Below are 15,175 nucleotides of genomic sequence, written 5' to 3'. Positions count from 1 at the left end.
ATATGCAGTAGAAAATATAAGTGATTACAAAAAAGTATTTAAAAAAACATTGTGAAGATATAAGACGGTTTATGAAAAGTGATCTGAAAAAACCTCGTTTTATTTACTGTTGTTTGTCAATTTAAAGTAAAATAGTTATTTCTTTCTAATCCGCACACAATGGTGCATAGGGCGCTTCATCGTATTGACGCAGTGTTATCTTGATCGTTACTTACATGAAAGCAAGGTGATCTCTACTGCGCTTCAGGAACCAGTTCAGGGTAATATTGGATATATATTAGAGTTTAAAATCACTAATATTTATTTTCACCCTCCCCCTCCTGGGGATCTTAGCCGGGTCCCACCATTTTCTAGTAGCTAAACACGCTAACCATTGAACCATGGAGGAGGAAAAAACTATTTTTAGATTACTCAGAGCTTTTTTAAACGAAAAAGGTCCTGGAACTCACATCATGTCAAGCTATTTTTATTCCAATATCATTGTAATATTAATTACATTTCATATTTTATCATTCTGATGAATTATATAAATACAGATTGTAATTAATTAAGCACAAACATTGTTTCGTCTAATTGATTTTGAAAATTTAAAAAAAAACTAAGAATTTATCCGTGAATAAAGGTGCCGGAATGCCGTTCTACCGCGTTACGTGGAAAAACAGTTTTAACTTATTCGAACGCGATATGCTTAGATTTCAATATTCCGTTACCGTGTAATATGAGCTATTAACCCTTAAATGCATACCGTTGCAATTCTGCAATAGTAATTTCACAACAGTTGAAACATCCTTTAGTCGCCTGGATTTGTTATAATTCACACTGTTGCATATTCATCACTCACCTAGGTGTTAGAATTAAGTCAGCCTTTTATAACTAGATGGCGTTGTGAGTACTTTCTTGACTTGTTGGGTAATATATCCAAAATTAAACAAGGTTTATTGGATTGAATTCCACATTTATTTAAGTATGTATATGTTTATATTATTTTTTGATATCTCATCAAAGATGAAGAAGAATATGGAAGTCTGGGCATTTACGGGGCTTACGACCGTCATAGGCTGGTTTAAGTGATCACTTTACACACGTGTAACATTCACCAATTCTACCCATTATTGACAACCACACTACTCAAATTCTTGGAAGTTCTATATATATGAACCGATTTAGAAACCTTGTTCATGAATCACTAGAACTTCACTAGAGACATCTATTGGTGAGATGTAAATGTATATGTTTATACGTGACGCGTTTCGTCTTATTAAGACATTATCAAACACTCTGTGATAATGTCTTAAGAGTGTTTGATAATGTCTTAATAAGACGAAACGCGTCACGTATTAACATATACATAAATATTTGTGGAATTCAATCCAATAAACCTTGTTTAATTTGAAATATATTACCCAACAATTCAATATGGAATTCTACCAACTGTCTGCAGTTACAATAAATACTTTCTTGACATTTAGTTATTGTGTCAGAGATTTTTTAAAATAAAAAAATACAAAATCAAGGGTTGATATGCACACGTCCTATGGCGAAACAAATGTAACTGATTTCCAGTTCTTTTTTTACCCCACAATGACAATTGATTTCGTCGGGGCTCAATTGATAATTTGCACAGAACAGTTTGTATTATCATAACAGTCATAATATTCGTCTAAGTTCGGCTAAGTTCGGCACTCGGCCAGGGCGAGGGCGGAGTCCGACCAACGGAAGGTGGCGGAGGAGCGACTGCGAGAGGCGCCCCAGGCTAGGGACCCTCAGAGGTAGTTAGGCCTGGACATGCAGCACAGCAGACCCATATTCTTGTACAAGGACCCTCGTCTCGCCTTCCCTGCCCACAGCGCATTCGCGTCGTCTCCTGTTAAAGCCACGTTTTTTTCTAGAAAAAAAAATAATTTATTATCAATATTTTTTGGACACAGAGTTTAACCAATAATTAAATGTAAAAATTTAGATCTTTTATAATATCACTTTATGTGTTTATTAATGTAAATACGACTAGTTTTAAGAACTACAAATGTTCTTAACACCAAGTGAAAATGTAAACAAAAAAGTTTGAAGAGTAAAATAAAAAAGTGGTGTTATACAGGTGTTTAATTTTATGTGTAAATCATAACGTCATTCTACGAAGTTAATGACAAATCCATAAATAATCGAGTAGCATATTTTCTTAACTCAGGGGTACAAAATACAATTTTTTTTCGGTATTTTGGATTAAAGGTTTATTTCAAATTGAAAAAAATCAAAAGTTAACTCAAAAAAGTGGTATTATACAGGTGTTTAATTTTTATGTTAAATTCATAACGTCATTCTACGAAGTTAATGACAAATCCATAAATAATCGAGTAGCATATTTTCTTAACTCAGGGGTACAAAATACAATTTTTTTTCGGTATTTTGGATTAAAGGTTTATTTCAAATTGAAAAAAATCAAAAGTTAACTCAAAAAAGTGGTATTATACAGGTGTTTAATTTTTATGTTAAATTCATAACGTCATTCTACGAAGTTAATGACAAATCCATAAATAACTAAGCAGAAAACATTTCTTATCTCAGGGGTACAAAATAAATCATTTTTCGTATTTTGGATTTAAGGTTTATTTCAAATTGAAAATTTATACATATTTAATTGATTTTAAGACATACTTATATATATATATATATATATATATATATATATATATATATATATATATATATATATATATATATACATATTAAAGTTTTACCAAATATAAAAAAAAGAGTTTATTACTAAGCACATATTCGATAATGGCTAGTAATCACATTTTTGTATCAATTGAAGAATTTTCACAAGTACATTGTAAAGACATCCATAATATTTTAATATTTTCAACGGGAATATGTATTTTCCTGCGCAATATGCTTTCTCTTCTACGAAGTTTGATTTTATCATTATATTTTTTTTATAAAGGCATAAAAAAGTAGAGTTTGCCAGCTGACAAATAATGTTATACACCATATTGTGGCAACATTAAAACGCTTCCTGATTCTTGTGTCAATATAATGAGCAAACAATAAGAAAATGCCTGGGATAAGCTGAGTACACAGGCGAGTTTATGTAAAATATATCATTTACACATGTTCTTCCATATTAAATATGCAACATTTAGCTGAAAATAAAACGCCCCCATCTCCAAACATCCCCATCGCCCCCGTCTCCAAACGTCTCATTAATGAGTGCTACGATAATTTCTTGTATCAAGTATTTGACACGTGTGTGTACTTAAAAAAAGGAATAACCCGCAAAGCCCCTATTAGAGGCTTGTCTGCAGGTAGGATAGTAAGGATAAGAACGGATAATGTGAAAAATACATTACAAATACTCAGGCCAATTAAAAAAATAATCTTTCTTGAATTTATTTTGTACTTGGCGGGAATCGAACCCGCGACACCAGTTTCGCAGTCGAGCGTCTGCATACATTTATGCAACACCCTTAATCGTATGTATATATTAGTTATATACGTAAAATTAAATAAAAATCATTGCTTTCGACTTTAACAACGACTTGGATATCTTACAGGAAAAATAACGTAGATTTTCTCAGTGTTTTAAGAATGTTAAAATTTTGCTCACAAATGCTTTATTTTCTACATTTTGCCGAAATTTGATTAACGAGTATAAAGCATATATGTGAAAGTGTATGAAGTAATTACTTATATCAGTCAATGATAGGTCATAAGCCCTGTTCCATATTCCTTTCTAAATGGACTTCTTCATATTTATGTTGATAAAACAATAAATAACGTTTGGTAAAGTTTATTTTGCTAAGAAATATTGTCAGTAGAAAAAAAAAATTATACCAAAAATTGTTTACAATTTTTTTTTCAAATAAGATATAACATTATTTTAATATTATTAAGATAAAATTTATCCGAATAGTATTTTAAAATTGTTTAAATTTTTGAGATTCGAAAGATCGACTTACGAATGAAGTTGAATTTTGTTAACCCTTAGTTAGAGACCATTTTAACATTTTCAGCTATCATGATTATTTCAAGAAGATTTTTTGGGGCTAAGCTGAGAATATTTTTTTTCTACTACCAACATTTCGGACACTCTTATAAGAGCTATCTTTAAGTCTCTGTGATAGTAATCTAAAATTCTATTTTTAACCCAATTTGGTGTCTATAACAGACCGGATTTTAGATTATTAAGTTTTAATAAATGTGTTTTACGTTTTTTTTATACTTCCTCTTAAACTGTGCGGAATATTCAAATTTTGTCGTCAAAAGTTTTTTATTATCTTATAACAGACAAACATAAATATGTAGGTACATGGAGCATGGGGTCTGGGTACATCACTTTCGGGATTCAAGTATCGAGTACAAGAATACAGGCCTACGCAAATTAGGTCCCGCGGGCTACATGTATCCCACCAAAATATTTTTCATGCTTCCAATTCGATACTTCACTTCCAATTATAGACAATCACAAAAAAGATTTCTTCAACAGATAATACAACAAAAATATGTTTTGCCGTAGTAAAATTAAACTAAAACATTATGTATTTTTTTGTACATTACAAGCTAATCAGGTTCTAAGTCAGTTCCTTACTTAAGGATGCGTGACAGGAGTAGCTCCACAGATCTCGTTTTCCCTAATAACGACCCTGCATATATATATTTGAAGAGACTATGTTGGAGCTGTTTTATTTATTTTATTTTATTAATTATTTTATAGGAAATCCAACAGCTACAAATACAAAACAATCAACACAAAGCCTATTCCAGGTCTTCACAAATAGATATATGATATATAAAAACATTACAACATTTTGAGTGTGTCCAAATCTTGTTCACAATATCTAGATTATCTCCAATTATAAGAGTTAGTTTCATATATCATTTTTTGACATCTCATCAAATATGAAAATGGCCAGGCTTCCATATTCTTCTTCATCTTTGATGAGATGTCAAAAAATAATATAAAAACATTCATTCGCAAACACACTCACACACATATACGCTCACATGGACACACATATACACATACGCATCCACACACACACACACACATATACATACATTTGCGCAATTAAGCATTATTCTGAGAGCAAGCGCAACACACTACGGTTATTTTTAAACAAGTCTATGTTAAATGCTTTCGAAATTGCTTTAAAATTATGAAAAGTTCTCCATAAATATGAACTCTGTCTATGATTTGTAAAAACAAGAGGAGTATGAAGAGGAGGGTTATCTCTAAGTGCTGTTGGAGTTTTTAGTTAGTAGATATTGTATAATCTTCTATTTTTGTAGCCATATATTTACATGAATTTCAATGGATTTTTTAATTTAAAAAGTTATAAATAAACTTATATGGTTTTCATCACTGACTGAGAATGACAATATTTTCAGTAAAAAAATGACATTTAAAAAAAAAAAATAATAATGAGAAATATTTTGTTTTTATTATTTACACAAATATTTAAATTTCCTACTACTTCTGTGAGCCTAAACGGCTCATTATTAGAAATAGGTATCAAATTTTGGTAGAGTGGGTTCAAACCGACAAACTCTGACATAAGAGTCCGCAACACTAACCGTGGGACCACAACCCGACAATTGAGAAAATTTACTTATAAATTCCAACTTTTTGTTGTGCATGGCCACAAAATAAATTACAAAAAAAAACTTTCCGCAAAATTTCAACATACTTTTTTCCCCTCAGCTTACATATATATTTATATTACTTTACAGAACTGGCAGAAATTTACAACTTTTCTTGTGATCCCTTAATTTTCCCTTTCAGGGCCTCAAGCAACCTTAAGAGCTTATAGCGCCTTGGAAAACTCTGATATACAACCAAAGATGTGATTTGGAACAAATATAATCATTGTGAGAAATGTGATCATCTTTTCTGACACCATCACAGCAATTGATATATATATATATATATATATATATATATATATATATATATATATATATATATATATATATATATATATATATATATATATATATATATATTTATTTATTTATTATTTTTTTTTTTCTTCTTAAAATTCTTTTTCATTTCACAATATATTATAGTTACACGTACAAAAAAAATATTAAAAAAAGATCCCACAAAGGCATGGACTGTGTGTGGGTTTACATTGTGTTTTAGGCATTTTATTCATTAATAAAGGGCACTGGCAAGAATACTATAGATATTATCAAAAATAAAATTTGATCAAAAGTGCTAATAAAAACTACAAATATTTGATTTTAACTGAAAACAAAAAATCAAAAAGATGAAAATGAAAAAAAAGCAAATATGTACTATGTACATATCGGTAGTGTAAAAGCAAAGGGGTATTTCAAATCTCAGACCAAATTTTACAGGAGAGTAATAACATATTTGTAAAATTAAATATTTCTTTCGGATAGCATATGTACATATCTTTATAAAACTAAATAAGTATTGCAACATCAGCTATATCCTTTTGCCAGATTATGGAATACACTACTTTAGACATTTTATGGAACAAACTTAGAAAATGAAAAAATTGATATACCCCTTTTGCAGGTAGTGTAATGTACAGATATTTGAGGTATACATTTAAAGGAAGAAGGTACTTAGATCTGTTTTTTTATAAAATAAATAATTTAAGCTAAATTTTAAATCGTAACAAACTTATCGTAATCGTAATCGTAATCGTAAGAAAATAAATGTTAAACATATAGTATTTGTGGAATGAATTGAACAATTCATAGTCATTTACTTTTCTTTAGACACACATCGATATTTCATAGCAGTGCAGTCTGGTTTTCTGCATTAATTCTCACTGCGGCCCTCCAGTCCAAAAGATTGTCCTGCCCTGAGAATGTACATGTCGGAATATGTAACAACGTCGAGAACAAACTGAAATTCTATTATACCCTTTATCGTCTGTATCGTGGTACATGGTTCATATCATGGAGTACGTATTCTAGTTTACATTGTCGATACCATGTCCGGGTTATCGACGACAGACTGTAATTTAAGCATTAGGGTATATGTGACCTAACTTAGAATGTCATATCTTATTAACTAAAAACACACACAAACCCACATATATATATATATATATATATATATATATATATATATATATATATATATATATATATATATATATATATATATATATATATATATATATATATATATATATATATATATATATATATATATATATATATATATATATATATATATATATATATATATATATATATATATATATTTATATATATATATATATATACATATATATATATATATATATATATATATATATATATACATATATATATATATATATATATATATATATATATATATATATATATATATATATATATATATATATATATATATATATATATATATATATATATATATATATCGTAGTCGTACAGGAGAAAGTGATCAACTAACAAAACGTAAAATGTTCAGGAGGGCCATTTAAGTCACTTTTGCTTGGTAATAAAATAAATATCAATGCCGTTAGTCACTTTTAACAAAGTCAATACTTTGTTAAAAGCGACCAACTATTAGTATTATACTTCCAAGTGTAAAATCCTTTCTGATTTTTTTCAGGGCAATATAAGTGATTTTTTACTCTAATATTTAATTAATATTACCCTGGACTAGTTAATGATTTCCTGAAGCAGAAAGCTGATCACATTTCCTTCATGTGTTAACGATCAAGATAACACTGCATTTATATGATGTAGTGCCCTATGCACGATTGGCGTGTGAATAAGGGTTTGAACAGGATGAAGAAGATCCTTAGTATTCTATCTGCAGACAGACCTCTTAAAACAGAGGCTTTGCGGGTTATTATTAAATACAATAAATATTTTAAATTTAAAATAATTGAAAATTCCGAAAAGGGTCTGGCGTATCAATTAATATGGTTTTTTCTTTGTATCTTTTATTCGCTTCAGATGGTGGATAGCTTACTACGTCAGAACGTAAATTACAATTCAGGGAAGATAACGGTGGCAGTCTAAAGCACACGATGGGTACTGAAAACGCTAGAGCCCAACCGACCGAATGGGAATTATCTTACTTACGCAGAACCCATGCTCCTCCGAAATATGGGAGATCTGTATGCCAAACCTTGCACATTGAATTTTATGGTGAACGGAAAAGAAAAAAATTAGAAATCATTCAATTCAAACCCTTATCCGCACTTCAATGGTGCACGTGTACTGCATTATATAAACACAGTGTTATCTTGATCGTTAACACACGAAGGAAAGGTGATCAGCCTGCTGCTTCAGGTACCAGTCCAGGGTAATATTGAATAAATATTAGAGTGAAAAAATCACTTATATTTATTTGCACCCCCCTGGGAATCGAACCCGGGACCTCCAGAACGGCGGTTCCATTTTTGTATTATTATTAATTGGCGGTTATTTTTTCAGAATAATCGGCGGGTTTGTAATAATGAGGAGATGCATGAACTTGGAAAAGGCCAAGAATGTTTGCAAAGACATAGTGATGTGGCGTTCTATTTTTTCTGCCTACCCCTGTAGAGAAGCGGCGTGATGATGGATGGATAACAGATTTTAAATATATTTAATTACATAATGCTTGTGAAGCAATGTAAATCTTGACAATCTACGAAACAACATAAAAATGAAAACATTGAAATGTAATCAAATCTTATCAAATCTGTCAAATACGCTGTCTGCCATAATAAAAATACCAAGTACTGAGCGTATTACTGATGCGTTCAACAGATGGCGCTGCCATTGAGTGAAAAACTGTTTTTCACGTAAACATATTTTCCCTTGTCACAGGCAAAAAGGTCAAATTGATTTTAAAACTCAAGCGTATTCGAAAGTAATGTTGTGTCGAAAAATTCAAGCAATCGGTGAACTACTTCAGTAGATTTAGGATTTGAAACAAATGAATATTTTTTTTGATTTGTAAAGATATCGCTCACTCCTTTCAAGAACGTCATAAATCAAAAATCGTCAATTTTCAGTTATGCATGTTTTCGGATTGCCCATAAAATGTACTATATCCCAGCAAAAGAGGCATATTTTAAACTTAATATTCACCCGCTACACGGCAGAAAGTATTGTTTTTGCATTTTGAAGAAAAGGTATCGTTTAATAATTTTTTTTTAAATACACTGAATATTTTTCGAATGGAGAAAAAACCTTCAGGTTTTACCTAAAAATATCTGTTGCACAGTAAAAAGTTCAATAAATGGCTTGATATTTATTTTTAATTCATTGTATTATATTTTTAAACTTTAAAAACGTTCTCCTGAAAAATCAAGTTTTTTGATTTATGACGTTCTTGAAAGGAGTGAGCGATATAGACTATTTGTATAAATGCAATGCATATTGGCAAGCTTCTAGCCAGAGAGGAATATTTTCCAAGCAACTAAAAATCAACTTGAAACTGAAATCAAGTTGAAACTCCAGGTTATTATAGTATATGTATCTTTTAAAAGTAAGGCCCCATTCTTAAGTGCATTTAACATATGTTTTATGTCATATTTCTATTAAGCAATACAATCATATTTACCTAAATGATTTTCCTGTTGGGGCATGTACTCTTGTAAGTCTTGTAATATTCTTGTTATTTCTTGAGAATCCTTAGTGATACTGCAAAGCTCTTCTTGATTGAAATCTGGTGTAATTGTTTTACACAATAAAATTTGACTAATTACATTTCCAAGGTTTGAGGGTCCTGCCCGATTATCTGAAAAAAAATGAACATAAATGAAAATGAGAATAAAAAATCTGTTTAACCAATGCATAATATTTTTAAAAAAGATAAGCAATCGATTATTTACAATAATTTGTTTTACGTATTTTCTCGAGATAAAGTGAACTTGATCTATAAAACAATTAATCGATTTTACTCATATTTCAATACGATCGTTTTTTTTTTTTTAATATTCATCATTTTACAAATATTTAAAATATAATAAAAGACGAAAACGTTTATTAATAATTGAATAATGGAAGTGAGTAGATAATAAATAGATCGTGTTATCAAACATGTCATCCATGTTTGTTTGTCTCTTGAAAGAGAAATAATAAATAATTATCTTGACAAATGTTTTATTTATATTAATAATCTTAACGAGGACACATATTGGTAAATTGAAGATTGTGATTTTGTTTATGATAAAAAAAAAATTAGTTAAAAATAAATAAGCTAAAAGCATGTTGAGACTCTGAAAGAATATATTTCATATCACTCGTTCTCACAATATCATAACTCATTTCCTTTCTCGAAAATTTAGTTTCCGAGCAAGTCGGAAACAAAAGTTTTCAGGAAGGATGTATTATAGCATCTGCATCCGAAAGCTGCATTATTTCCTAGAATTTCAAGATTTATGTGGATGTACTGAAACAAAAATCTATGAAAACATATTTCAATGATGTATTAAGAGTTCAAAGATAAAGCTGGAATTATATATTCAATAATAATGTTAGTGAACGCAAAAAATACACATTTTTATTTTCCCAAATAATTGAATATTTTCAAATTAATCGTAATTATTATATTGCATATTACCCTTTATTTTTTGTTGTATTTTATTTTAGTTTTGCTTTGTTTATTTTGATGCAAATGCATATATTCAAACATAAACCTATTTGTTTTATTAATATTTTCTATGTACTTATCATTAAACTACATTTTACTCTTTTACCGCTATAAAACTTTTTTTTCAACCTTGAGTGCAACAGCCAATACTGATTTTTCACCTTTTCTTACCTACTTTTCTTTCCTCTATTGTCATTAACCCTATGTTCCTTCGCTTTCGTCATTTGTATATCACAAAATATATCCCACTTCTGAATCCAAGAATTTATATCTAAGGTTTTTTTTGTTGATGATGCATTTATTATTTACCTTGCATATTATGTACGAGGTTTATAGATCATTTAGTAGATTTTTGTTTCTTCTAGCTAATTAACCCTTCACTGCATAGTGTATCAAAGTTGTTACATACCCAAAAGTTAGTGTTAAAACGTTCTTTAAAAATATAAGCACCCATTCTTTGTTGTTACTGATTAGATACATTCATAACTCAAGTATATAGTTCATAATTTAGCCAAAAGACGCGCTATGAACGCCAAAATAATAACTTCACTTGTCTCTCGAAGACGAACAATGTCACTCGTCAATGCAGTCATGCAAAAAAAGTCATGCAGTGAAGGGTTAAATATGTTTTTATTTTAATCTGTGTTGGGAACGGGAGGGATAATCTAGTGTGGGCCAAACATGAACTTCTCAGCACTTGCTCATTGCTGGGAGAAAACCACGTAAAACTCCTCAGGAAAAGGCGGATTGTTGACTGTCATCAACAGACCTTCCGTTATGTCTAAGGATTGATAACCTTGCCTTCATACAATTATTTTTAAGTTATTATGGTAGTGTTGATCCAATGCGGTGCCCCATGCATCATCTGAGGGTGCGTTTACGGGTCAAAAAAGTTTTATTATAAATGTCACGCAGCGTGTTTAAAAAATAATGTGAGTTTTATATTCTGGTATTTTTTTTCATTCTAAATACCAGCGTTGGTCTATTTCTTTGTCGGATTTTTTAGGTGAAATAATCAGCTAAATACTTTCAGCGACCTATTCAATGATTGTTCTACTAGGTATACTGACTTAATCGATGGTTTGAAAATGTTTGAAGTAAACATAATACGAATTCTAGTTTACACGTAGACTACCATACTTGATAAAAGAACTTCAATAAATTCGCTCATAATGATAAAACAGACGTCACGAGTAAAATACAAAGGAATGTTGTTTCTTTTAAAAATTTACGAATACGATATAACGATACGAGCCTGTTTTTAACATTCTACCTTTCTATACAACCTTGGGACCGAAGGCTTACCACGTTATTACTCATACGTTATGAATATGTTCATCATAACGTTTTAGCATATAATGAGTATTCAGCAGAAAATTATCGTGTGACACGCCATTCCTGTGAAAACCTTTAAATACTGAATAGGGCTTAAATCTCACTTAATTGCCGTCTTGCTTGTATTAGAAATAAACAAATCTGTTCGTTATACGAATGCGTATAGAATAATCCTGGGAAGGAGTACAATAGCTTCATCGTTCTCGATGAATGCCCTAAACAAATATGTTTAACCTTTACAACATTTTGAGTGTGTCCAAATAAATTAACTGGTAAACAAATTAAATGGTCAAATTTTAAACTAAAAATAAAAATGAATTAAAATCACATTTCCTAGCGTTTCTCGAGTATGTGATGATATAATCCAGGACTCGAACCTCACAATTTTTTTAAAGGAATAACCCGTAAAGCATCCATTTTATTGTAGATGCTTGTCTGCAGGTAGGATAGTAAGGATAGGAAAAGTTAATGTGAAAAATACATTACAAGCACCCAGACCAATTGCAATAAATTTTTATTGAATTCATTTTGCAATTGACGGGAATCGAACCTGCCACGCCAGTTTCGCAGTCGAGCGTCTACCCAATTACGCCACGGTGCCTGTCACATAAAAATAGAAGAGTTTACGAAAGAACCAGGACACCATTGCGTACTGCCAGTTTAGCTTTCAGTTTATGATTAACAATCAAAAGATAAAATGGGAGTGGAAGCGAAAAATCTGCGCAATTTATTTAGATGAATAACATACTTTAAAGGCGTGATAAAAAAATGTACGGTAAGGATACAAAAAACTAGCACCATTTCTTCTTTATCTCACCTTTATTATTACTTTTATTGCTACAAAATTATAACATGATTGCACCGAAACAAAAATGTTTTCTGTTTACAATCTTCATAAAAAGTAATTAGGACGACGTCGGCGTCGGGACGGCAGGGCGGCAGGACGCCGCAATTAGATTTATCATTACGTGACCTCGAGATAAAATTCGGGCTGTTTGCGTGTTCCATTTTGTTAATACATGCTAGCGTTTTCAGCCGCTCGTCCTTATAAGAGGTATTCTTTGTAATACTTAAGGTTGAAATTTCCTAAAGAACGGGGATATAAAGAGATATTCTTTTATTAATTTAATACGAAAATTAATAGAGGATGGTGAGTATAATATAAGATTAGATCTCTACATACCATTGTTGTAAAATATCAATTAAAAATAGTAAAATAAATCTTAAGTAAAACGAGAAAAAAGGTAATAATGATCGCAAAATTATATTTCAAATACTACTCACTCCTTTCAACAACGTCATATATCAAAAAACTTGATTTTTCAGGCAATCGTTAGGCTTAAGAATATAATAAAATGTATTTAAAAAAGAACCAAGCCACTTATTTAACTTTTTACTGTACAACAGATCTTTTTAGGTAAAACCTGATGGTTTTTGATCCATTTCAAAAATATTTAATATATTGAAAAAAAAATTAAACAATACATATTTTTTTAAATGCAAAAACAACACTTTCTGCCCTATAGCGAGTAAATATTAAGTTAAAAATGCCACTTTTTCTGGGATATAGTACATTTTCTGGGCATTCCGAAAACATGCACAACTGAAAATTGACGATTTTTGTTTGATATATGACGTTGTTGAAAGGAGTGAGCGAAATGTGATGAACTGTTCCTAACTAACTATCCATCACATGCAAGGATAGACAAATAGAATAGGACATCACACCACTCTGTCTGTCTGTCTGTCTGTTTGCAAAGGTTTTTCGTGTTTTGCGGTACACAAACAGACATTTTCCGTTATTTTTTTAATTGGCATAAGTCAAAAGTCCGTATGAGAGTAGCTATGAGGCAAAGGTCTCCCCCTTCTGGCGTAGACCTAATAGATTAGAATGATTGTGGTTTATATTTTTGATAAAGTACAAAAAATATTCTAGTGAGTTAATGATAAGAAGATTTTGAGTGTGTCCAAATACTTGTTTACAAAATCTGGATTATCTCCAATTACAGGAGTTATTTTCATCAAAGATGAAGAAGAATATGGAAGTCTGGGCACAAATAAAACACGTGTTGTTACACGTGTGCAAAGTGATCACTTAAACCAGCCTATGACGGTCGTCAGCCCTGTAAATGCCCAGACTCCCATATTCTTCTTCATCTTTGATGAGATGTCAATAAATAATATAAATGATATTAGATTTTTTTAGCAATTGCGTTACCATAGTATCCCGTCATATCCATAGGCACCAGTTGCACCAGCCGATGGCATTTTGCCAGCTCCCTCAGGAATAGTTGAGACATGAAGAAGAGAAGAACCAAGTGTGGGTTGTCCACTGGAATCCCTTCAGCCACGGTGCTAGAACAATGTGATAAGAAGAACGTGAAAAAATGAAAAAGGTAAAAGAAAATTTAAAAATCTAAACCAAAACAATATATTTATACCTCAACAAAGATGAATTCTTCATCTTTGTTTAGATATAAATATAAATAACACCTAGGTAGACAAACAAAGTCCACATTTGTGAACAAAGGTTTGAACACACAAAATAACTAGTCAAGTTATTAACTTGTTAAAATTTAAAATCATGCTTTTAAATCGTCTCTTTTTTTATAAATCTCTGTAAATATATGAATATAGTTGTATTAATTTTTAACTACACAAATTTATAAAGGTTAATATTACTGGTAAATATTTCAAAAGCTTTCAAAATAACAATGAAAGTAATTAGGATAAGATGTGTTTAGTAATATCATCAATAAAGAATATTAATAAAATAAAATAATGAAAAATAAAAATATTAAAAATTACACTTTTACATGTATTTACTCGTATAAACTATATATTTCCTGATCTCTTGTTTAATTTTTTCCGCTAAATTTCACTGCCAGTCTCTCTGTATTAGATTTATTTACACAATTTCAACAAAAAATATTGAAAAATGTGTCCTGAAGATGTTTTGCGAGATAATCGACGTTTAGCTATTATCCATTTTATCGCAGTTAGAGATTGTAAGTTAAAATTAATTGCGCAGTATTAGTACCGTGTTGATTCCAAAATTACGTTCCGTGAAAGATAAATGACTTCTTAATGATTATTGATTAAACGAATTTGGACATAAAACAATTAGAAGAGAATAAAGCAATTCGAATTGAATTTTAAGCTTTAATATAGGTAAAACAGGAAGATATCAAATTATCGAAAATGTTGGCACCCTTGAGGGAGGTAATTAATATTTTACGAAAATGGCGCTGTATAAATTAT

The 15,175-nt window shown here is 30.3% G+C and overlaps 1 protein-coding gene across 1 annotated transcript in view; it reads right to left on the bottom strand.

The window, feature by feature from the left end:
• Positions 1–1,719: 1,719 nt before the first annotated feature.
• LOC148307711 (uncharacterized) overlaps positions 1,720–15,175 on the bottom strand; it is a 120,686-nt gene continuing 107,230 nt past the window's right edge. The window contains exons 3-5 of the mRNA XM_088262929.1: positions 14,133–14,269; positions 9,548–9,724; positions 1,720–1,885 (exon numbers count right to left, since the gene is read on the bottom strand). Coding sequence (XP_088119055.1) covers positions 1,764–1,885; positions 9,548–9,724; positions 14,133–14,269 — 436 coding nt within the window. The 3' untranslated portion in view covers positions 1,720–1,763. The remainder of the gene's footprint in view (positions 1,886–9,547; positions 9,725–14,132; positions 14,270–15,175) is intronic.

The sequence above is a fragment of the Brachycentrus maculatus genome, unplaced genomic scaffold, assembly GCF_059751285.1.
Source record: "Brachycentrus maculatus isolate JH-2025_06_01 unplaced genomic scaffold, ASM5975128v1 h1tg000193l, whole genome shotgun sequence".
In the NCBI taxonomy this organism is placed as follows: Eukaryota; Metazoa; Arthropoda; class Insecta; order Trichoptera; family Brachycentridae; genus Brachycentrus; species Brachycentrus maculatus.
This window is presented reverse-complemented; position numbering and strand designations above follow the sequence as displayed.